General features: G+C 37.9%; 1 protein-coding gene across 1 annotated transcript in view; it reads right to left on the bottom strand.

Annotated features, from left to right (window-relative positions):
* ADGRA3 (adhesion G protein-coupled receptor A3) overlaps nt 1-26486 on the bottom strand; it is a 182412-nt gene that overhangs the window by 23574 nt on the left and 132352 nt on the right. The window contains exons 11-14 of the mRNA XM_004375140.2: nt 15853-16014; nt 12596-12799; nt 2478-2691; nt 2060-2268 (exon numbers count right to left, since the gene is read on the bottom strand). Coding sequence (XP_004375197.1) covers nt 2060-2268; nt 2478-2691; nt 12596-12799; nt 15853-16014 — 789 coding nt within the window. The remainder of the gene's footprint in view (nt 1-2059; nt 2269-2477; nt 2692-12595; nt 12800-15852; nt 16015-26486) is intronic.

Here is a 26486-nt window from a genome sequence, read left to right as displayed (position 1 = left end):
AAAAGCAAAAGGATATTCCTTGAGAATAAATAGAAAACAATCTTAGTGCTGTATCTTAGCTTTAAAGAATTGTGTATTATGTTTTTTAAGATTAAAAGTACGAAACATAAAAGAATAGCTTATTTCTTCTAGAAAAGGATTACACTAATTTAAACAGTTTAGCAGAACAGCTAGGAAATTCAAAAATAGATGCTTTAAACTGGACGTATTAAAAGTTTCAAACGGTACAAAATCATGTCATTAATAGAGAAGCTTATAAAATGCCTTTCCTTTGCGTTTTGTGTTTCAATTAGTTTGCCCCACTTTTTCTAGTTAACTACTGCATAAAACTCTAGACATGCTTTATCTATGTAATTTCTTTTTCATGACTTCATAGTTTTAGATTATTTTACATTCAAAACCTAAATGAGAAAACAGTTTCAACCTGAGGGTGAAAATATTTCATATAGCATATAACCAGTTGCCATCCAGTTGCTTCTGACTCCTGGCGACCCCACGTGTGTCAGAGAAGAATTGTGTTCCATACAGTTTCAGTGGCTGATCCTTCAGAAGTAAATCACCAGGACTTCCTTCTGAGGCCCTCTGGGTGGAGTGAATTTCCAACCTTTCAGTTAGCAGCCAAGCATGTTTACTGTGTGTGCTACTCAGGGAGTTCTCGTACAGCATCCTTCCATTTAAAACGTGAATGAACACAAAATAATCAAAAGTGTGTGAACTTACAGGAAGCCAATCCATACTTACAGAAATCAGACACCTTCTATTTGTGAAAAGAATCCTAAAATATCAACACTAATTTTACACCCAAAAGAGTAAGAGACTTATTCAAACACAGCTGAGTCTAACCAGTGTAGAATTCACCCATTGTCAGTCCAGCCAAATAACAAACATGCTCAAATATGTGACATCCAAATGTTCCATGGATGTCACTGAAAAGATGATCCATATGTGTTACTAAATAATCTATTTACTCTTCTGCCTGCTGGACCGGCGTGCTGAGTAAGGCATACCAAGTTAAGGAGCAAAGAGAAAACCAAAAAAGGGCTGAGGAAACTTTTATTATAATTTTGTGTGCTTCAAGGTTCTTTCTAATGGTAAATGAAAACGAAAATCCACAAAAAGTAAAATATACCATGTTTTGAGATTATCGAATACTTTGATAAAATATTCTCTAGAGAACAGATTCAGAGCTGGAGTCAGAAAGGAAAACACAGGCGTCCTCACTCGTAGGCTAGCCTCAAACCACTTCTGGGAAATGCCTTTCAGAAATCTGACATTAATGTTTAAGATCAATTTATTAATCTCATCAGTAATTCCTCTCTCTAAACACATGTATACGTACTTCATGATGTATCTCATAATAATGATATAAAATAAAAACTAGCATGGTTAGTTTCCTAATTATGTACACAGGAATCAGATTCATTTAAATATTTCATTAATAAAAAGATATGTGCCTGTACGTTAGTAACTAGATACTTTACAAAAATAGTAACAGGCATTAATAATGGTAAATAACAGAAAACAACATTAGATTGACAGGCATTAAAATTAAGAAAACATTATTCTTAGCAATACTATCACTTGGGGTGACTAAATGGAAATTATCACCATGAGTCCAAATTTAAAAGGAGTCTAATTTATGACATGTGGTGGGAAAAGACACTAGATGGCAAAGTAGGAAAATCCCCACTCTCCACCGTGCATCTAGGCAAATCACTCTTTCTGGCTTGAGAGAGTTGGACTGACTAAACCCCAAGATCTCTCCAAGTTTAAGAACTTCAAAGCCCACCTGGAACTGATTCATTTACAATGTAGAGTGAAAATTCCTACATGAAAATTCCATCCCATACATTTCACTTGGTAGTAAATTCAATTTCCCTTTAAAATCAGAGTTACACTAAGCATCGTCTTGTACATAATTAAAGGGAGCAATTTATATTAAAAGTTAAAAAAAAAAAATTCTGAGCTTAATTATGCGTAGGAAAATAATCAAATAATTATGCATAGAGAAAAACGTCGACTACTCAGTGTTTATGCATAAAGTTAACAACGGCCGTACCATTAAAACCCCATAGTTACTAAGGGAGTAGCACTGAATTGTAGTGATATTTTCATCTGAGTAGAGTATATGGCACCCATCTGACTTCCAGCCTCCCTGTCCGTTCAGCAAATCGAAATCCCACTGGGCTGCGACAGCATCTGCTCCGTGTGCGGTTCGACGCAGAGTCACATTAACAGGAATGTGGTGGGTATCTACATTCACACCATCTGGAAAACATAGAAAATAAAAATATTTCTGAAACAAACGTCATAAACAATTAAACATCAACTTATACACTAATGGATACTCTGCAACAGCTTTTTCCACTAGTGGCTCATTAAAGCGAAAAAGAACAAAAATAAGCATTTTTTTGGACCAGTGAATTATAAAGTCACATAGTCCAGTAACTACAGGATAACATATGTCACAGACAAACCTATTTTAGTGAGAATCACAGGGGTAACCACAGTGCGTCGTTTTCCATCATCAGCCAAATTTGTCGAATTTCCAGTTGCTGGAAAAAGCTTCCCATTGCGGAATGCAATGAGTTGGAGCTTGTATAGAGAGTCATCGGTTGGTCTGACTTCTCTTTTTTGTTTTGGTGAGAAAAGGGAAGGAGGAAGCTGAATAGAAGCCTCCACAATAGTATTCTGAAAGCAACAACAAAACAAAGGTTGCTACATTAATATGTATAAGCCAGAAAGAATATTTTAGATATTATTATACATTTTCTAATAATAATCTGAACACATTCTTTTAAAAAGCCTATATACACAAAATGTAATAGTTAAAACACAAAATTTAATGGTTAAAACAATTATCAGTGAAGCAAAATGTCTGAGCACCATATAACAGCCATAGACTGAAAGAAGCATAAAATAAAAAGAAATGCACACTCTACTTCAAAGAGTTGAAGTAAACCAGGAATTATTTCAAACGATGAAGTTAATTTTTCCCTGACAGGATATACTGCTGAAGCAGGTAACATTAAAACAGATCACGGATCTCAGTGATCATTCTGTATGTCAATTTTACAATGACAATATAAGGTAAATGAGCACAAATGTAGCGTACCACAAATATGAGCATAATTAATATAAAGCTATTGAGCTTTGAGGTGATTTATGATAGATTCAAAACACAATAGCAAAGAAAGAAAAAGAATATGCAAACAAAATAGAAGTTTAGATTCAACAAACTCCTATTTTAACAGAAGTTTCCCTAAGGCTAAAAAACACATTAAGAAAAGAAAGAAGTCAATGTTTCACTACAGAAAAAGATAACGACCATAAACAAGTGAAAATGCTGGCTGGCTAGCAAACATTTTTCAGATTTCTTTATTAGGAAAGTTTATGTTATACATTATCCTGCATTCAATTAAAAAAAAATTTACACCAAGGAGGCAAATAATTAACTAAAAAATTTCTATCTGAAGAACTTATCACAAAGTTTCCTGCCCACCAACCTCTCTCCCTCCAATCCAACCTTGATCTGGCCAACAGAATTTCCCCTTAAACAAATTTAATCATGTTATTCCAGTTTAGATAGCTCCTTGGTTCTCCAATGTTTAGAGAATTCTACCCCAAAATCATACAACTTGGCTAAAAGTTACTTCTCAAATGCACCTTCTAATATTCACTATACAGGTTACAACCTGTAACCAACCACATGCACTTATTGATTTTTGAGATTTCCTATTATCTTTTGGGGGGCAGTGGTGGTTCAGTGGTAGAATTATTTCCTTCCATGCAGAAGATCTGGGTTCGATCAAGACTGATGCGCCTCACATGCAGCCATCACCATTTGCTGTCAGTGGAGGCTTGGTTGTGTTTTGCTATGATGCTGAACAGATTTCAAAAGAGCTTCCAGAACAACATGAACTAGGAAGAAAGGCCTGGCAATCTACTTCCAAAAATCAGTCAGTGAAAACCCTATGGATCACAATGGTCCACAACTGCTCATGGGGATGGCGCAGGACTGTTGGCAGCAGTGCGCTGCATTGTGTGTGGGATCCTTGTGAGTCAGGGTCAGCTCGACAGTAGCTATCATCTTTTTATGCCTCTGTGCAGCTGCATGTGCCATATCCCTAGCCAAAATGCTCCACTATTTTTTGTCAAAGGGCCCTGGTGGCACAGTGATTAAATGCTCAGCTGCTAACTGAAAGGTTCGCAGTTTAAACCCTCCAGCCGTTCTGTAGGAAAAAGATGTGGCAGCCTGCTCCTGTAAAGATTACAGCCTTGGAAACTTTATGGGGCAGTTCTACTATGTACTATCGGATCACTATGAGTTGGAATCAACTCCACGGCAATGGGTTTGATATGGTTTTGGGGTTTCAGTATACCACCTTTAGTTACTTTCTCCCTCTTGTGGACACACGCAGCACTGCACACGTAACTATCAATACTTGCAGCCTCAGTGTGACTCACTGTCTGCTCTTCTATCTATACACTATGAAGGGTTTTGACTGCAGACTATCCCACTTTTCTCATTTATTTTTTGGACTCCCCATGAACAGTTCCTGGTACTTGTATTTGATAGAAATAGCTCAATGTTTACGAAATTAATAAAAGTTGAGATCACTGTTTATTAAAAAAAAAAAGGAGATTCTTTTTAAGCAAATGATTGGCTTCAGAATTATGTTTTACTACTGTATTTCCAGTGCTTAGAACAATGTGGAACACTGTAGATATCCATAAATAGTTGTTGAATGAAAGTATTTTAGGAATCTGAATACTGGCAGTTTGAATATTACTTTAAAATCGAAGGTGACAATATTTAGAAGAAACATTTTCACCTAAAAAAATGCACACGGAGGTTTCTATTCTCACTCACAAATGCAACCTGACAGGAAATTTCTATTAAATACATGAATTTCTCTTAAGTTTATAATGACGCATGCAAAGAACGGAAAAGCCTAACAGACGGATTAAAGTTCAAAATCTTGATAAAGCTTTATAAAATACACTTAAAAAAAAAAACTTAGGTACTATTATACGATCCAGCAATCCCACTTCTTGGAATATATCCTAGAGAATTAACAGCTGTGACACAAACAGATATATGCACACCCATGTTCACTGCAGCACTGTTCACAATAGCAAAAAGACGGAAACAACCTAGGTGCCCATCAACGGATGAATGGATAAACAAATTATGGTATATTCACACAATGGAATACTACGCAACGATAAAGAACAATGATGAATCCATGAAACATCTTATAACATGGAGGAAACTGGAAGGTATTACACTGAGTGAATTTAGCCAGTTGCAAAAGGACAAATATTGTATAAGGCCACTATTATAAGAATGCAAGAAAAGGTTTAAACACAGAAGGCAACATTCTTTGATGGTTACAAGGGTAGGGACGGAGGGAGGGAGAGGGTTATTCACTAACTGGAAAGTAGACAAAAATTACCTCAGGTGAAGGGAAGGACACAGAGGAAGCTAACACGACTGGACTAAACCAAAGCTAAGAAGTTTCCTGAATACAACCAAACACTTCGAGGGACAGAGTAGCAGGGGCTGGGGACCATGCTTTCAGGGGACATCTAGGTCAACTGGCATAACAAAGTTTTTTAAGAAAATGTTCTGCATCCTACTTTGGTGAGTGGCATCTGGGGTCTTAAAAGCTAGACAGCGGCCATCTAAGATGCATCAATCGGTCCCAACCCACCTGAAGCAAAGGAGAATGAAGAACACCATGGACACAAGGAGTATTAGCCCAAGAGATAGAAAGGGCCACATAAACCAGAGCCTGCATTGTCCTGAGAACAGAAGAACTAGACAGTGCCCGGCTACTACAATGAGCACCCTGACAGGGAACACAACAGAGAGTCCCTGACAGAGCAGGAGAAAAGTGAGGTGCAGAACTCAAATTCTATTAAACATACCAGACTTAATGGTCTGATTGAGACGGGAGGAACCCTGGAAGACGTGGCCCCTGGGCTGTTAGCCCAAAACTAAAACCATTCCCGAGGCCAACTTTTCAGACAAAGATTAGACTGGACTATAAGATATAAAATGATAGTCATGAAGAGTGTGCTTCTTAGCTCAAGTAGATACATGAGACTAAATGGGCAGCTCCTGTCCAGAGGCGAGATGAGAAAGCAGAGAGGGTCAGGAGCTGGTTGAATGGACATGGGAAATCCGAGGTGGAAAGGAAGAGTGTATAGAGAGAGCAAGTAGGGTCACCAAACAATGTATGTATAAATTTTTGTATGAGAGACTAACCTGAATTGTAAACTTTCACTTAAGGCACAGCAACAACAAAAAAAAGGCAAGGAAAGAAAAATACTTAGGTACTATAAAATTCATAGGATAATTTTGTTGTGGACACAAAATGATTTGAAAAACAGAGTATAGCGCTCTCGAAAAGGGAGAGTATTGTTGTTGTCAGTTGCCATCACATCGATCCCACGTCACGCGACTCCACGTGTGCAGAGTAGAACTGCTCCATTGGGTTTTCAAGGCTGTGACCTTTCAGAAGGAGATCGCAGGTCAGTCTTCAGGGGTTCCTCCGGGTGGGTATGAACTGTCTTCCAACTACCCTTCAGCTGGCAGTTGAGGGCTTACCCGTTTGTGCCACCCAGGGACTCCTAAGAGAGTATTACTAAGGATAAATCAAGAATTGCTTTAAGAAAGTATACCAAACATTTTCACAAAGACAGCTAAAAAAAAAGAAATGGCACCTATAAATTCAAAATGTCAAAAAAGGTCTCCTGTACAAGTTGAAACTTGTAAAAGTAAACAAAGAAAAAACAAAACAGAAGAAGTCAGGCACATGGATACATCATGAGAGATGAGAGCTACAAACTAAACCATGGCTTCCAAAATATACTTCAAAGTCATTTCCCAATAAAGAAAAGCACCACATAATAACTATAGGTTCCTGGGATAGAAGGGGGTGGCCTAGAGGCATTGGAAAGGCAAACTTCACCTGTATCAATAATGTTTAGATTTTAAAGAAACAGTATAATATATATTTAATTTCTTTAAATGAAGCATTGATCATTATTTATAGAGAAAGTATAAATCTAATTTTAAAAGATGACCTCAGAACACTTATTTAATTTGTTAAATTTATCATGATTATATCTTTCTGCCACTTGGCTTAAAGGCAGTGAACACAAATTTATGATTTCATTTAACCATATATTTATTTTAAAGTGTACTGATTATAGTAATTGAAATAGATGTAAACACATGAGTTATACTTAATAAATTAGGGGAAAAAACTCTTTTAAAATCTTTTGGGAAACATGTTTTTGGTTTCAAATTTTTATTATTAAAAGGTCATATCCATGAGAAGAACATGGGGTCTGAAACAAGAAACCCACACTCAGCTCCCAGCTTCACCATTTACCTGCTGGTTCACACTGCACAATAGTGTTTAACCTCTCTGAACCGCATATGTAAATTGCAAGCTAATGATTCTTCTAAGGAGCCCTGATGGTGCAAACCGTTAAGTGCCCTTGGCTGCTAACTGAAAGGTTGGAGGCTCAAACCCACCCAACAGCTCCATGGGAGAAAGAGCTGGTGACCTGCTCTCATAAAGATTACAGCCTAGAAAACCTATGAGGCAGTTCTGCTCTGTCATATGGGGTTGCTGTAAGTCAGAATCAACTTGATGGCAGCCAACAAAAACAACAATGATCTTTCCAACAAATGGCCGAGAGAACCAAATGGAATCGTGACCATGGCAAGCACAAAATGCTACGGAACTGTGAGCGGTATTTTTATTATTATTACTGAACCAGTGTGGAAAACGATTACTGCAGCGAGAGGAAATAACTTAAAGTAACTGACCTACCAACAATAATGTAGAATTCCATCATGTTGTGATTTGGACAATTCCATTCTAGTATTCAATTTAATACTAAAAATTTATAAAGTGTGAACATACGTGAAATGAATGTTGTCACAGGGCTCTTATTTCATCTGCTAAATTCATGTCTATTTCTCTATTCATAATGACCTTAAACCAAGAAGAAAATGATAAGTAGTATGATGGATGTTAACTCAAATACTTCCACTAGATGTTAACATATTTTCTTACGATACAATTTGGACTTCTTCCACCATGTAAGTAATAAATTAGAATTATCAAAAACTTTAATTGTGTTATAGTCTATAGAACTCTAGCACAAAAATTAATAAAATACTAATTTATCCATGTTTTCTTTCCTATCTATTGACTCGATTTTAAACATAGATATTATGATATACTCTATTTTCGTGAGTATAATTAGTTACTTACTGTATACCTTTTTTTTTTCCTCAGTGCTGAAAATTAACAGATTATGTTTGCCTTGAGAATTAATTTATGAACTGACTTGCTTTGCTAATTAAGGTTGGCTGTTAATTTTCTTCAACAACATTGACTGGATGTTTACTCTGAGCACAGTGCTGTGCACAGCCTAGAGGCATAGAATGAAATAAGCTGTGGCCCCTGCCCTCAAAAATGCACAATCTAACAAGGCAGACACAACAACAACAAAAGAGCAATAATAATACGAGCTAACATTCATTGAGCACTTGCTCTGTCCCAGGCACTGTTGTAAGTATCTACATAATTACCTCATTTAATTCGCTCAATAACCCTTTGAGCGAAGTTCCATATCATGGCTCGTACATAACAGATGAACTGAAATTCAGAGAGGTTAAGTATTTGTTCAAATTTGCACAGCTGTTAAATGGAGGACCAGAACATGAAGCCAGGCTGTCTGGCTATAGGGACCACACTGTAAGCCACCATATCATAGAGCCTCTCACTATAACTCAACTCACCATTACCAAAACTTAGAGTGGCCCTGAAGAATGAACAAAGCTCTATGGGAGTAGCAGGCAGTGACTGAATTCTGTCTGAGGAGAAGACAGCATCTTAGAGGGAGAATAGCAGAGATTTCACAATGCAGGGATGAAACTGAGGGTACAAAAAGGACAGAAATGAAAGTAGGAAGCATACAGAGGCAAAACAATAGGTCTGGAAATTGAAAAGACTTCAGCTGGGTCTAGGTACAAGATGTCTGGCATGTGGAAAATATGGGATATGTGGAGAAAAATTAATTTCTAAAATCTAGTCAGCTAAATTTTAAGTAACCAGTTCTTTCTGGCTATATTAGAGCTAAACTCAAAACACCAGCTAATTTCTAAAAGCTCTCAGTAGTTTATTGGAAACAAATACTATTTTGTTATGCAAATGTATTTGAAGTATGGTACCAACAGCGAAAGGAAGCACTCTGTTGAGTTGGTTTTACTGGTGCTGTAAGAGTTAGATGCCACGCGACTCCACCTCCTCCTACTGGCCAACCGACTGAAGCCACGCACTGAATTCATCCATGACTCAGGCACTATCTCCACCCTCAAGGAATCTGAAGTCCAGAGTGGGAGATCATAAAAACTAGCATGGCTCCCATGTGCAAGGTGCCATGACAGAGATGCACAGAGTATTGTGGGAAAAGTGAGGAGAATTAAAGGAGATGAGGGTGGGAAAGGAAAGGACTGGATGGTATTAGGTAAGATATCCTGGGGATGACACTTCTGCCGGGCCTTAACATATAATTAAGGAGCTGGAGAGAAGGGGGTGGAGGACATTTTAGTAGAAGAATTAGCATGAGTCTGGCCTAAGAATGGCCAAGTTGTCAGGAGAGGCACCAACGGAAATCTGCTGTTACTGGACAAAAGTGAGAAGAAGTAAGGGAAGGCATGAGGTGAGAGAAGAAGAGGGAAGAAGCCTAATGATGAAGCTATGTGAAGGACAGTGGGGAGACAGAAATGTTTTAATGGGGAGATTACAACCTGAAATGGCACAAGCACTGACAATCAAAACAGCCTCTGCAGAAGGGAAGGCTCCTAGCGGCCCTCTGCTCTGCCAAGGATCAGCCCTTCAGTGGAGATGGTGATAAGGTCTGGCAGTATCCCAGCAGGAGAACCAGTGGGGCTGGGGGAGCACTGAGAGCTTGGGCAGCAGCAATTTGCTAAACAGTAAGGAAGTATTTCAATATTGTCCTAACTGGCATGGCTGTATTGGTGCATGGTGACTGACTGTTCTAGGTGGTGGTGGTGGTGTTAGGTGCCATTGAGTCACTTCCAACTCACAGCAACCATCTGTACAACAGAATGAAACACTGCCCAGTCCTGCTCCATCCTCACAACAGTTGCTGTGTTTGAGCCCACTGTTGCAGCCACCACGTCAATCCATCTCGTTGACAGTCTCTCTTTCGCTGACCCTCTGCTTTACCAAGCATGGTGTTCTTCGCCAGAGACTGTTCTCTCCTGATAACATGTCCAAAGTATGTGAGACAAAGTCTTGCCATCCTCTCTTCTAAGGAGCATTCTGGCTGTACATCTCCCAAGACAGATTTGTTCATTCTTCTGGTAGTCGTAGGCAGACCAGGCTATATGTTGTTGTTGTTAGCTGCTACAGATTGGGTCCCTGGCTCATGGCAACCCCATGCAAAATGCAACAAAATGCTGCCTAGTACTGCACCATCCCCCTCCTCATGATCGGCTACAAATCAGACCATTGTGATCCATGGGGTTTTCATTGGCTGATTTTTGGAAGATGATGGCCAGGTTTTTCTCCCTGTTTTAGTTTGGAAGCTCCGCTGAAACCTGTTCAACATCATAGCAACACACAAGCCTCTACTGACAGATCAGTGGTAGCTGCACATGAGGTGCACTGGCCAAGAATTAAACCTGGGTCTCATGCATGGAAGGAGAGAATCTGCCACGGAACCACCACTGCTTCACTAAGCTATGAGATAGATGACTTTTAAGGGACAGCCTAGAGACACAGAGACTAATTAGGAGGTTACAAAGGGTTGGGCAATATAGGAGGGGAATCCAAAGCAGGATGTGGCAGTAGTACAAAAAGATAGACTTAAAAATAAGAAACCTAAGAAGCAAATTGAGCAAGTCGCCTCTTGCTAACAACGGCCTTTTTACAGTTTTAACTTTATATGCCAGCATATCCTCCCATTTAAAGGATGTTTAAGTTGTCGAGTTATTGAATTGAAAGGAAAAAAAAAAAAAACCGCAAACAGAAAGAGTAAAAATTGTCCTCAGTATAAAGTTAGAAATATAAAAGTTCTATATTAAACAGCTAAAGCACCCTTACATTTTGTGCTGCTGACATTTAAATTTTTAGTTATTTTTGTGTCACTAAAGATGTGTTCCTTTTTCACTCTAATCATGTCCATCAGGAAGCATGAATAGTAGTGTATACAGTCCTTGCTCTCTGGCCATAGGATGATTTTACAAAGATAGAACAGTACAAAATTCACAAATCTGAGGGTGATCATTTAAAGTTTTCTACTTTGGGCAGGTAGAAACTCTCCTTACCCAGAGGGGTAGACTGTGAAATTGATGAAATGGAGTGTTTGATCATTTTTAATCCCTATCTACCCACTGTGATCATCTAAGACAAAAAGGTTCATCAATTTGAAGTGCCCCTCAACCACGTTTCTCTCTCACAGGCTTGTGTGTGTTGTTATTTCTATGTCTTTTGTGGTGTGTTTTTTACGAGTAAAAGACACAATAAGGAAAGCTGGGCTGGACTACAACATGACTTGGGCCACCAAGTATTCTATCAGAGCCAAAAGTAACAAATAAATCTTGCCAATTTTCCACTGAATACACGGTATTAAGTAAACATATTATCATTAGACATTCTGACCTAGTCGCAGTGGGGGACGATGGAATATTTCTAAATTTAACCCACTGGCTCTCTTTATGGAAGTCACCAGGGTAAAGTATGACAAATACACCACTTCCTCATTCATCCATTCATTCGTATTTATTGAGTGCCCAAAGAGTACCCAAACAGCTAACACCTATTTGATAAATTATATCTGTTAAAGCCAGAAACAAAGACAGTACTGTGTAGTTAAAAAACCGCAGAGAATACAATCACACAAGCCCACAGAAAGCTAAATGAACAAAATGTGGTTCCATTAGGGTGTTGGAGTTATGTCGTGACTGTTTGCTGCAATGTAGTTTAACTAAACACTCCCAAACCCCGAATTTTAAAAATACTTTTTTACTGTAATAAAACACACATTAAAAAAAAAAAAAACTGCCACATTTTCACTCCTTTACCAAAAGTCTTGATATACAGCTTGTTTGATAAAAAGCCCAGTCTCAGGGCCGACTTCTCCATTAAAGCCAGTGGGCATAGTACCCAGGGCCCACAATACTTTCAAGAACTCACAGAAATGTTTTCTTTTAAAATCAGACGCAAATAATAAATAAATAAACTTACAGGTCAAACAATGTGTTCTAATATACAATAACTTATTCATTTTTATACCAAGAGTCATAAGATATAATTCTTAATATTTCTTTTTATTAAGAAAGGGGCTCAACCCAGGCAAAAAAGGCCTAGGGCCCATGAAAGTCACAACGTGGCCCTTCCCGGTCTGAGTGTTATTTGAAAAAACAGTAACAAACAACTCCCAAAATTTTCAGTAAGGCTATTTTGCAAAAGCAAAACATTCTGAGCATTCTAACCTAACTGTAAAGACGCTAAGATTATTATAAGAGATAGCATACCTTCAGTGCCAGACTCGAAAATGTATTTGAAATATTGCACTTGAAGCTCAGCTGCTTATCTAGGTTTCCGTCTGGGTCTCGCCTCCCATAGTCAGACAGTCCTGTCCGGTCAGAGGTTGCCACTTTCTGGAACACGGTACACATCATCCCAGTGAAGCCAGCAGCCTTGATGACATAAGCTTCCAGAGCAATGTTGGGTGAAGACTTCAAAAGTCAATCAAACAGAAGTTACAAAAGATTTATTGTACGGGGGAAAGCATTTTCAAAGGGTTTGCAAACAGAAAACACTGTACATAGCCCACAACCAAAAGCCCAGGTTTTTAGTGAACAAAAACACTGTGTAGACTACTAGAAGAATAAAGGAAGAGCTTGACCTGAGAGGGATGTCTTAAATGGAAGGCGGACTAATGAAGAGGAAAAGAACAAGTATGAAAGCATGGAAGATAAGGTATACATCAGAAGTCAATCAAAAATAATTTGAAGCATCGGATGTGAAAGTACAAGCTAAAAATAGAAAGTTCCTTATTAAAAAAAAAAAACAGCTAAAGAAATCAGTGGGCTGATATGATCATACTGCAGGAGGAAACGAAAGGTAAGTATTAAAAAAAAAATCAAACTCGTAGCCATCGAGCCGATTCTGACTCAAAACGACCCTACAGGACAGAGTAGAACTGCCTCATAGGGCCTCCAAGGATGTAAATCTTTACAGAAGCAGACTGCCACATCTTTCTCCCCGGAAATGATTGGTGGGTCCAAACTGCTGACCTCTGAGTTAACAGCCGAGCGCTTAACCACTGCGCCACCAGGGCTCCTTAAGGTAAGTATCAGTTTAGGAAACACACTTAAAAATCACCTTGTTCAACGCTTCATGCCATCGGTATGCCATCTCCCTGCAACGTTTTCCTTTTTCAGGGAGACAAAGTTAACTATTTGCATTAAGTTTTGATGATAAAAACGTTACTCAGACTCACTCCAAACCTGTTTCTTCAGAAAAGGAAGGGAGGTGCTAGGTCAAACAGTAAGCAAAGACTTAAAAAGCAAGTTAGGTAGGAAAAATCACCTGCAAAAGATGGCACCTGCCCCAAAAGTTTTAGAGGAATTCAAGAATGCAACTGAATTTATGGGGTCTGTCAAAATTTACAGCCTGTCAATACAAACGGCTGCCATGCCCTCATACTGGAGTGCTGCCAACATCACTCCCATCCGTCAGGACATGCCAGAGAGGGCATGAGAAGTAGCAAGCGGATGAGTCTCACTTCCACATCCAGCAAGGTGACAGAATTTACCGTAAATTCTAGGAAGGACAACATGGCTTCTCTTTCTTTTCTTTAAGGATGATTAACTAGACACCTACCATGCAGGCAAGGCACCACTCCAAGTACCATGTACTAGCAAAGTTTTCTGTTATAAAACATGGGGCTTTAATGCAAGGTGTTTAGAATCTATTAGGAAGATAAGATACAAATCAAAAAATATTAAAGGTAAGATAGAATTTGGAAAGCACCATATACATGGGAGAAAATAACTGGTGGCTCCCAAAATCTTCAATGACCTTCAACGAGATGGACTGACACAGTGGCTGCAACAATGGGCTCAAGCATAAAGGATGGCACAGGACGGGGTGACGTTTCGTTCTGCTGTACGTACAGTCACTATGAGTTGGAACTGACTCGACGGCACCCAACAACAACAAAATTTTCAATACTGAGGAATCTTTGCATTAGCTTTTGACTCATGGATTACACATTGTGAAAAACATTATTAATTAAATTACATTTATTGACCAATTACTCCGTATTCCAAATTTTTACTAATCAAAGACAGATACACATAACCGCTAGGGCTTCTTATAAATAGCAATACTCATTACAAACACAAATACATGAAACTTCAGTAAAAAGAAAGAAATCTGTTATTTTGAGGTGTCCTTGAAGCCGTATCGTCTTTATTCATGATAAGTAAATGTGTGACTTCTTAGAACCTTTCTGACATGCTGAAATGGTGTTCGGATGCTATGATCCTTATTGTACTCTGGAGCTCTAAGAAGTATCAGTTAGGTTCAAAGGAAGAAAGGAGTTATTTGGGCTGAGTAATAAGCAAGGTTAAAGGATGGAACTTTAAATGGACCTGAACGACCATGGAAGGCCAAGTGTAGGCATCAAAATGGCAGGCTGGTCTACTAGTTAAGCTCATGTATTTGAGACAGAAGTCACCCTCACCTATGGTGTAAAGACAGGAGCAATACCAGGCATCTGTTTTATTTATTATTCAGGAACACGATCCTGAACTTAACTGACTAAAAGAAACAATAAAACACGGTCCCAGAAATCAATGGAAAAACAGTAATCTTGAATTGTATAAAAATCATAAGAGGAAGTATAGAATATTATATAAGTTACGACCAAATAATTAGGAAATTAAAAACATGGATCAGACTAAGAGAGGTAAGGGAATTAACATATTACTTATCACATTTTTTAGACAAAAACTAAGCAGTACACCAAGAAATTTAGCACCGTTCAATTTAGCATAAATAAAATTTTGTTGTTGTTGTTAGTTGCCATTGAGTTCATTCTGACTCATGGCAATCCAAAGTGTACAGAGTAGAATATAGGGTTTTCAAGGCAGACACCTTTTGGAAGCACACTGCCAGGCCTTACTTCCAAGGCATCTCTGGGTAGGTCTGAACTGCCAACCTTTCAGCTAGTGCTTGAGTGTTCAACCATTTGCTCCACCCAAGTACTCCTAAATAAAATTTAATACTATTTAATTCAGTGATTATTAAATATAATTAAGTCATTATCCCAAGAGTGGACTGACTGAACATGCCAACAGATTCATGAAGAGCTGGGGGGCATGCCAGTTCCCTTCTGAGATTGCAGCCTGAGCAAGCAATCAGGCGCTCTCTCAACATCCTTCCAGACCCAGAGTATCAACCAGGATGAACCATGGGTATACACCAGTATGGTGATTCTAGTGTTCTTCTTTTCATTATAGAAGGCAATTCAATGGATGAGCATTTCAATGGTGAGAACCATTCCAATTACATATTAAAAGAATATTTTCCAGTTACCATGAAAACAGATTACTCAAAATCAAAATTAACTTTTAAAATGTTTTAAAAAAGGAAATTGTGTAATAATCAGCAGTAAGAGAAAATTATCTACCCCATAATGGGGAAGAGATGTATCTCTTTTGGGTTACAGCTGCTTTCAATGAATTTTTTCCTCGGAATTCTCTTACGATAGAACACTTACTGTTGAATAAACATGAGCACCATTTGCTAGTCGGTATGTTGCAATTCGCTGTAGACACTGAACAATTCTACTACAGGCTTTGGCTTCCCTCTGTGCCAGCCACAGGACACGCTCATCAGCCAACATGATGTTACTTGCAATGTCAACCATCACATCACCAAGCTAGCAGGCATGGGGGAGAAAAAAGAAAGACCTTTAAAACCAACATAAGCTGTTTTATATCATCAGACACCTAATGAGACACTGCGTTTGGCCTTCAGTCTAAATTTTCACAACAGATACTTTGCTTCTCATTAAAATGTCTTCAGATGTGAATGCCACATTCATTTATGATCATTTGGTAATATTTAGTATCAAAACAGTATATTTAAGTAACCACCAAATCACTGGTGAAAAGATCGATACATGATATCTAAAACTGAGGAAAGGAAGGCAATTAAATTAATAATGGGGAAAGAAAAGATGTCAGATCATACCAAAATGAAAAGATCTCAACTAAGCCTGGAAATCAAAAATTGCTACCATAGATATCATTTTTTTTTTAATGCAGAGATGAACATTTACCTCTTTTGATATGGCGTTAGCTAAAAATTAAACTCCAAGTTTGATTTTAGAAATAAGAAACTGTTATGGATTGAACTGTGTCCCCCCAAAATTATGTGTCGTAAGCTGTAACCCCTATACCTGTGGTCGGAGCCCTGGTGGTGCAGTGGTTAAGAGTTCGGCTGCTAACCAAAAGGCTGACAGTCTGAATCCACCAGCCGCTCCTTGGAAACTCTATAGACAGTTCTACTCTGTCCTACAGAGTCAATATGAGTCAGAATCGACTTGAGGGCAAAGGGTTTGGTTGGTTGTTTTTTTTTTTTTTTTTTTGATCATACCTGTGATTATAATCCCCTTTGCAAATGGGTTTTCTTTGTTATGTTAATTAGGAGGTATTTGTATAGGGTGTATCTTGAGTAAATCTCTTTTGAGATATAAAAGGAGCAGATTAAGAAGCAAGAAGAAAGCAGAGACAGAGGAGGATAGATGTGAAACCACATGAAGATCATGAAGGAGCCAAGGAACAGAAGCAGAAGAGACAAGAACCTTCCCCCACAGATGACAGAGAGAGCCTTCCCCTAGAGCTGGTGCCCTGAACTCGGACTTCTAGCCTCCTAACCGTGAGAAAATACATTTGTTTGTTAAAGTCACTCACTTGTGGTATTTCTGTTATAGCAGCATTAGATAACTAAGATATAAGTATACACTCACTACCTGTTTTTTCTTCTGTATCAACATTTCCTCTGACTGGTATGTTCAAAACTTTCACATGCCCAACTACTGCAAGTTCCCCGATGTGTCGTGCCATCTCACACCGGGGTGGCCTTTGCTCATGTGGTTTCCTCTCCCTCAAATGACCTTCTTGCCTTCTCTCCCCAATTCAATGGCTTCTTCAAGACCCAGTGCCATGAAATAAATGAATCTGAATCCTAAGAGGGGCTTACTTTTCCACTGCTTGTATTATTTGTTTCATATGCCGGAATTCTTTTTACTTGCTCAATTCATAATTCCCAGATGTAAGCGTATCAGGCAGTGCCAGTGAAATGCCAATTGGCTATTATTTACTCTGACTTGCATGTCTTACATCAGAGAAACATGCTCAACAGTCCAGGGATAGCAAAGTGTTTTATGAGAGGGAGAGATCTGTGGTAGAAATAAAAACAAAAAGATTCCAAAAGTAGGATCAGAGGATAGACAAGCTGGCTGGAACTCTAATGAAGAAGTAAGCATCAAGGGCATTAAGCCCTAAAGCCAGGCCAGAAAGCCAAGGCCGCCTTAGTAGATGTCTTTTTATCATCTCAGAAGATTCCAGGCGAGGTTTTTCAACCCTGTTCTGTATCTGATATTCTCCAAGAATGAATAATTATGAGGGATGAAGCGAGTTTGGGAAAAGTTCAGTCTATCACATCCATGGTTTTCTTGAAGGAGACACATCTGTGGAATTCCATCAGATCCTAGCCCTAGAACCATGGGTTAAAGCAACTGTAGTAAATACAGGGGGTCAGAACAGGACACTTAACTTCTCAGTACCTCAGTTTCTTTATTTGCAAAATGGGGATGGTAACAGTCCTATCTTTTCTGAATGTTTTAAGTTCCAGTAAGCATAAAGCTCCTGAAACCATGCCTGGGACATGGTAAGCACTTAAAAAATGTAAGCTCTTATTATTATTATTATTTTATTGTTCCTTTTTTTGACTATTTTAACCCAAGAAAGTGGCCTCTCTTTTAAGACGACAGAAGAGCAGGATGCACTTTTTTTAAGTCTGTGTTCATACATTAGGACCAATGCCTTCAGCACAACTGCTTCTTCCTCCTATTTCACACTAAAGTATTTCACAAAACAAGTTCAATAAACTACACAAAAAATCGTTCTACTGCCTTTGTACTACCCTGACCGCAGTGTATCGCAATTATTTCCTTATCTTATTTCCAACTTCAGTGCAGGGACAATACTACTTATACTATTATTTACTGACATTTACATCTTTATTGACTAGTATAATTCAAGTAATAACTGAAATAATCTGGTTAAGTTTTTGTCTATTATTCTTGCTTATTGTTATTACAAATTTTTACAAAAAAGGAAACAGGTAAAAGAGATGAAGTGATAACGGTTATCAGAAAAGAAATTCCTATGGGCTGCAAAAACTTAAATGATAAAATACTGATTCTACTCTCAAGTGCTACACCAAAATGTATAGGGTGTTTACAGATAATCACAATGACAGCCAAACTGAAGCTATTTAATAATTTTAAAAAGTTGTAAACACGTGGACTTTATGAGGATCTGACACGAGGCCTGATCAGAAGCATCACTTCATTGGATCATCTCAACGGAAAAACTCTGATTATTATATGATCAAAGATCTATGGCTATGGCCCACTAGATAATGCCATTAACAGAATTTAACTTGAGATAATAACTCTAAAGAAAAGAAACACCTCTAAGAAGGTATATAGCTAACAAGAGTGATTGTCTTGGCTGAGAATGAGAACAAGCTATTTTTCTCATTAGTTCACTCTGAATGGCTAAGGAGTGAGAAAACAGATTTGGTGTCAAAACATTCCTTAGACCAGGTAATCATAAAATGCTCTATGCTCTGTAGCTTGGTTATGAAGTAGTTCTGAATCCATCACAGTGGCAAAAAGAACACAATAGAGATAGTGCATGAAAAATTACACTGGATTAAAAAAGTATTCCTGCAATCTGACACCCAAAGATAGTTTAAAAATTACAGTCAGCATTAGGAAGCACAGTATTTCCCCTTGATCTCATTCTCTGTGGGCCGCTCAGTCCCAAGAGTCAGAAGGGATCACACACCTGCTCCTCCACCTTTCACTGCTTAACTGTAATGATCGAACACAAACATGTATGAAATCACATTGTCAGAGATAAAATGGTACAGAAATGAAAATGTCAACTTAGCAACAATGACGTTGAATGTCATAGGTAGTAAGAGGTAGAACAGTTCAATTTCTTAACATGTACTTTTGTAATTGTGATTAAAACCATGTCAAAATCCTCTGTAAATTTAATGAATTTCTGGTATGTTATATTATTAAGTTTACAGGATAAAAAACTAAACTTGGTGATATTTAATTTTAATGTAATAAGAGTATAGCTTAACACTGAAGACAGAATATCAAGACTTGGAACTGGAACAGAACCAAAAACTGAAACCGAACAAAATCCAAATTTTTACCTGAGTGAAACCAAAACCCGAATAAAAAAAAAGTTTTTCTGAACTCGAACCAAAATTGAAAACTGTTTATTTTTTCATGTCACTATTTACGGTTCAATGATAATTTTTATGTTATAACAAGGCCATTGGACCATTTATGTTATTTGCATCTGGTGCCCATGTATGCCAAATACTTCTCTGGCACATGGCTGGCAAGGGCACAGTTAATTCCTTCGGCAGGAGACATTGCGCAGCTACAGCTACAGGTGATGATTGCTGTTCCACAAGACGATTCACAGGCCAGAGTTCACCATTTCCACTCCATGCTTGACGTCTCTCACAGTAACGTGAGCTGTGCCTACCGAAGATGTGAGAAATGCTTGGCGACGGAGAACACTCGTAGTTAGAAATCTGAAACAGCTGGTTAAACTGCATCGAGTTCTAAACAGAGCTTCATATGAACAGAAATGTGCCAGGTGAGTGTAAACATTTTAAATGTGCATTAGTCACATTTCTTAAGTGTAATATTTAAATTGAAAAAATAGAAAATAGTGTATAATTTTTTTGATGACTCTATTCTTGTATTCAATCTCAAATGTATTATCACACATTGTTTGTACTTACATGTTTAAATTTGATATTAACCTCACAAATCGAAATGTTACCAAACATTAGCAACTAATGTTCTAATAGTGATATTCCGTTATTTCAATGAAAACAACTTGACAGCATCACTATGAAGTGAGAATTTTCTTGAAACGAGAATGTTATAAAGTAGGACTTTGAGTGGAAGAAACTGGCAAGCCCTGAGAATATAAAACCGAAGTTATTCCAGTTTTTCTAATATACTGACTATAGGTACTGGCTCTAATTCATTTCTACAAGTGTATTTATACATTCTATTCTCTTTATGTTATCAAAGTCTAAGACTTGTTTTCACTGTAATGTAATATAGTGACTATAAAATATGACCTAACGTTAATATTATTTCTTATCCCTTGAATTCTAATATGGGACGAACCAGAGAAAATCCATGTTCAGAATTTTTCAAGGATGGAAAGACCGGAAATAAAAGCACATGTAAAATTTGCAACACAGATATGTCTGGAGCCCACGCAGCGAATTTAGAGAGGCACCTGAAGTAAAGCTGGAGAAGTACCTGAAGCATCACCACATGGATGAATACAACTCAGTGCAAAGCAAGAAGACACGAAGACTGACAGAAGTTCAGAAGTGTTCTGAATAAGCATCGTAAAACATCAGAATGCCTTAAGGTGAAATTAGATAAACAAACAATTGTCAATGCATGTGCTGAATTAGTTACTGTTAACAGTTGTTTGGCTGAGTTACTTGAATATTCAGGATTCTGTAAAATTTTAAATCCAATTATTGTTTCAATTGGTCAAAAATTTTTCAGTCAACTCAGAGAAAATTAGGGAAATGACACTTCACTTGTCCTTAAAACCTAGCTCCAAAAATTAGCAGTAATCTAGAAAAATGAACATCCTTTTTCAAAGTGGATATTGTCGGTAGATTGAGTCAGTCGGTTCTAGGAATTGACGCTCAATTCACACAAGATGGTAAGATACATCTGCTGACACTAGGAATGAAGTAATCAAAGGAAAGACACAGCTCTGTACGTAAACAACACTGTGTATCAAATTTTATAGAATACAAAACTGATTTATAAAAGATTTATTCTGTAACCTCAGATAATGGCTCTAATATGATTAAATTTGTTGATTTGCTCAGAAATGATAGTGAAATTGAACAGCAAATGTCAGGGCAAAATGACAATTTTGCAGACTGACTTGGTGCGCTCTGACTTGCAGACATTAACCATCGCAGAGTACAGTGAAAGCAACCAAGCTTACAAGAAAAGACTGGTATACAGTGTGCTGCATACACACTTCAATTAGTTATTGAAGATGCAACAAAGGATGCTGAACTGGAAGAATTTTTAGGAGAATGTCATGAATTTGTTTGAATACTTCGTATTCCAACACTGTCTACCAAATTTTTGGGAAATAATTTTAAGGAAATCTGTACTGGGTTACCCAATAATATACACCATGTAAGAAAACTTCTACAATGTATTAGCTGAGAATAATATGAAATATTACTTTTCAAATGATAAATGGGCTTATGTCAAATGAATTTTGGAACTTTAAAACCTTTAAAGAAAGTTACAGTAAGATTGCAAAGTGAACAATTAACCACGAGTGATGCTTTTGGTATGTGGGTGGAAACTAAGCTAAAATTAAGAACTTTCAATAATACATTGGGAAACACTGAAAAATTTAATGTCAGGGAAAAGTTATCGCTGAAAATAACAGCATATTAGGAGCAGTTTATCTAGATCCTCATTAGCAAGTTCCAATTAGTTCTGAACTTAAGGTGAAAGCCATACTACATTTAAAAAGCATTTGAGAAATGACAGAAAATCTGAAAAGGAGCAATACAGAAAGTGTAACAAAGAAAAGCAATTCAGGAAATACTCTCGTTTCAAACGATGCTAATGAGATGGAACTATTTCTCAAAATGAAAGAAAAAAGTTAAATTGTGATCAAATAATTGTACTATTAATATCGACTTTATACTAATAAGCTTTAATGGTATATAAGAAGTTAAGAGAAAAAAAATTATTCTTGCATGTTGGGAAGAAAAACGTTCACAGTATTCTCAGTTATATGAAATTGCTATGGTAGTTCTGGGTGCACCAACTATTCAGCAAATCTGCTGCAAAAGACCTCTTTAAAGTGTTGAAAAGCAAAGAAGTCACTTCAAGGACTAAGGTGCACCTGACCCAAGCCATGGTAGTATCAAATGCCTCATATGCATGTGAAAGCTGGACAACGAGTAGAAGAACAAAGAACTGATGCCTTTGAATTACCGTGTTGGCAAAGAATACTGAATATACCATGGACTGCCAGAAGAACAAACACATCTATCTTGGGAGAAGTACAGCCAGAATGCTCCTTAGAAGCAAGGACGGCGAGATTTCATCTCACATACTTTGGACGTATTTTCAGGAGGGATCAGTCCCTGGAGAAGGACATCATGCTTGGTAAAGTGGAGGGTCAGCGAAAAACAGGAACACCCTCAACAAGATGGACTGACATGGTGGCTGCAACAATGAGCTCAAGCATAACAACAATCATGGGGATGGCACAGGACCGGGCAGTGTTTGGTTCTGTCATACACAGGGTCACTATAAATCAGAACTGACTCAACGGCACCTAACAACAACCAAGCTACTCAGTTTAGTTTGAGAGAGCTCTCTCAGGTTTGATATTTATCTTACGAGACAAGAGGAATAGTTTAAATGAAAAAAAAATATCAGAGGACATTCTTTTATTAGGTGTAATTATGGTTTATTACAGTGATGTTTTCTTAATGAACTGTATAATCATATTTGAATTAAATCTATATTTGCAATAAGATTTTTATTTTGTATAATGTTATGGCAATTCTTCAGCTTAGAACTAGAGTGAATATTAAAGTATTAAATACTACATAGTGCTTTATGTATTGATGTACTAGGTAGTACACTTTGTATTTCTAGTATTTCATGAATAAATTCCTATCAATTTTATGCGACTATTGTTAGTAGTGAAATGTCACCTATATCAAAATTAAGTTTGTTTCAATGTATTTCATAGTAAGTATTGAGTTGAGACTTTCCTACTAAAAAAAGTACTTCGAATCGTCAATTTAATATTTATACAGTATGTTAGGAGTGTTTTTATCACAATACTATTTTTAAAGTGAATCAGTGCTACAGTGAATTCTAGTATATTTTTAAAAAATAGAATTAAAAAAATAATATATCTTACATCACACTTTTCTTTGTATTGAAATATTTTGAGTCAGTGATTAAAACTGAACAGTGTCACTTTAGATTTAATTAATGAATGTGTGAAAGAAATAGTTTAATATTGCTACTTTCAAACTAATTACAAATCTTGGGATGAACAAAATTTGAGTCCATAAAAAAATGCAATATTACTTACAATACAAGGAACGAATCTGGTAGCCATATTTCTTCAGACGAAATTGCTCCATAATAGACATATGCACACCCATGTTCATTGCAACATTATTCACAATAGCAAAAAGATGTTAACAACCTAAGTGCCCATCAACAAAAGAACTGATAAACAAACTATGGTAATACACATAATGGAAGAGTAGGCAACAATAAAGAATAATGATCTGTGAAACATCTCACAACATGGAAGAATCTGGAGGACATTATGCTGAGTGAAATAAGTCAATCACAAAAGCACAAATATTGTATGAGACTACTATTATAAAAACCCAGGAAAAGGTTTACACACAGAAAAAAAAAACATTCTTTGATGGTTACAAAGCAGGAGAGGGGAGAGGGATAGGAGGGGAAATCACTAACTAGATAGTAAACGTGTTAACTATGGTGAAGGGAAAGACAACACACAATGTATGGGAAGTCAGCACAACTTGACCAAGGCAAAGTCATAGAAGCTTCCTAGACAGATCTGAACACCTGAAGTTACCAGGGCTAAGGGCTAGGGACCACAGTCCCAGAGGACATCTAGGTCAATTGGCATAACACAGTTCATAGAGAAAATGTTCTACATCCTACTTTGGTGAGTAGCGTCTGGTGTCCTAAAAGCATGTGAGTGGCCATCTAAGATACATCTATTGGTCCCAGCACGTTTGGAGTGAAGGACAATGAAGAAAACCAAAGACACAAAGAAAATATTAGTCCGAACGAGTGATGGACCACATGAACCACAGCCTCCACCAGCCTGAGCCCAGAAGAACTAGATGGTGCCCAGCTACCACCACCAACAGCTGACAGGTATCACAATAAAGGGTCTCAGACAGAGCGGGAGAAAAATGTAGAACAAGTTCAAATTCACAAAAAAGACCAGACTTACTGGTCTGACAGGGACTAAAGGAACCCCCGAGACTATGGCCCCCAGACACCTGCAAACTCAGAACTGAAGCTACTCCTGAAGTCCATCTTTCAGCCAAAGATTAGACAGGCCTATAAAACAGTACCACACATGAGGAACATGCTTCTTAGTTCAATCAAGTGTATGAGACCAAATGGGCAACACTTGCCCAAAAGCAAAGACAAGAAGGCAGGAAGGGACAGGAAAACTGGGTGAATCGACATGGGGAACCCGGGGTGGAAAGGGGGAGAGCGCTGTCACATTGCAGGGATTGCAAACAATGTCACAAAATAATCTGTGTATAAATTTTTGAATGAGAAAATAAACACTATAAACTTCACCAAAACTGAAAAAAAAAGAAAAAAAGAAATTGTTACTGGTTACCCATTTGAAGAATATAAATTTGAGACTGCAGAGTAAAAAATAGGTTCAAACCAGTTCAGTCATGGTCGACGAAGCAAAACCTGAACAGAACCGAATTTAAAATAAATTTTGGTCAACCAAAATGATAACCAGAATGGAAATAAATTATGTTTAGAAGCCCTGATGAATATTTATGTGCCCTGGAATTAAACAATCCTGGGTTAAGACTTCAGCTCTGACACTTACAAATGAGATGTCCATGAGCAAATTATTTAGTATCTCTGAGTCTCAGTTTGCTCATGTGAAAAATAAGACCAAGAACCTTCTGAAAAGTACTCAGTGTCAGTTACCTTCTCATTCCATCATACATTAAGGAAAAAAAAAGAGGATAAATATATTCACACACCTGGCAGAACTATAAATTAAACGATTTATGCAATTTTTCAGAAAAGCCGAGGGATCAAGGCTCTTCCTCACATCTGTGTTTCAAGCAAAGGGCAGTGATAATAGTCAGAAAAGCAAGAGTTACAGACCCGCATGGAGCAGGGCAGTAAGCCAGGCAATTGTTTGGGCGCAGCTAAGATGGAGCACGAAGAAGAAATTAAAGCTGTCAATGACCTCATCCTACTTGGATTGGATCAACAACCAACATCCAGGGAAGCAGCAGTCAAGAAATAATAAAAAAATGTATTTATCACACTGGGCAAATCTGCTGGAAAAGGCACATAAGTCACTTTGATGGCTAAGGTGCGCGTGATCCAAGTCATAGTCTTTTCCATCTCCTCATCTGCATGTGAAAGATGGACAATGAAAAAGGAACACTGAAGAATTGATTCATTTGAACTGTGGTGATGGCGAAGAATACTGAATCTACACACCGTGGACTGCCAGAAAAATGAACAAATCAATCTTGGAAGAAAAACAACCAGAACACTCGTCAATACTGAGTGAGGACGGTGGAAAGACCAATTATTAGAAAAGAGTATCATCGTGGGCAAAGTAGAGGGTCAGTGGAAAGGAAAGAAACCCTTAATGACAAAGATTGACACAACAGTCAAAAAAAAGGACTCAACAAGGGAGAACGAAGAGAACAGGATACAAGGGAAAGATGAGTCCAAAGGACTAAAGGACCACAGCTACCACGGCCTCCACCAGACTGAGTCCAGTACAGCTAGATGGTGCCCGGCTACTACCACCGACTGCTCTGACCAGGATCACAACAGAGGGTCCTGGACAGAGCTGGAGAAGGATGTAGAACAAAATACTAACACACACAAAAAAGACCAGATTTACAGACCTGACAGAGACTGGAGAAATCCCGAGAGTATGGCCCCCAGACACCCTTTTAGCTCAGTGGGTGAAGTCACTCCCGAGGTTCACCGTTCAGCAGGGGACTGGACAGCCCCATAAAACAAAACGGGACTAATGAGGCACGGCAGTCCAGGGACAAGGGCTAGAAGGCAGAAAGGGACAGAAAAGCTGGTGATAGGGAACCCAAGGTTGAGTAAGGGCAGTGCTGACATGTAGTGGGGTTCTTAACCATTGTCATAGGGCAATATGTGTACTAACTGTTTAATGAGAAACTATTTTGTTCTGTAAACCTTCA

The sequence above is a fragment of the Trichechus manatus genome, unplaced genomic scaffold (genome assembly GCF_000243295.1).
Source record: "Trichechus manatus latirostris isolate Lorelei unplaced genomic scaffold, TriManLat1.0 scaffold00034, whole genome shotgun sequence".
In the NCBI taxonomy this organism is placed as follows: domain Eukaryota; kingdom Metazoa; phylum Chordata; class Mammalia; order Sirenia; family Trichechidae; genus Trichechus; species Trichechus manatus.
Note: the sequence above shows the minus strand (reverse complement) of the source record. Positions and strands in the feature narration are given on the sequence as shown.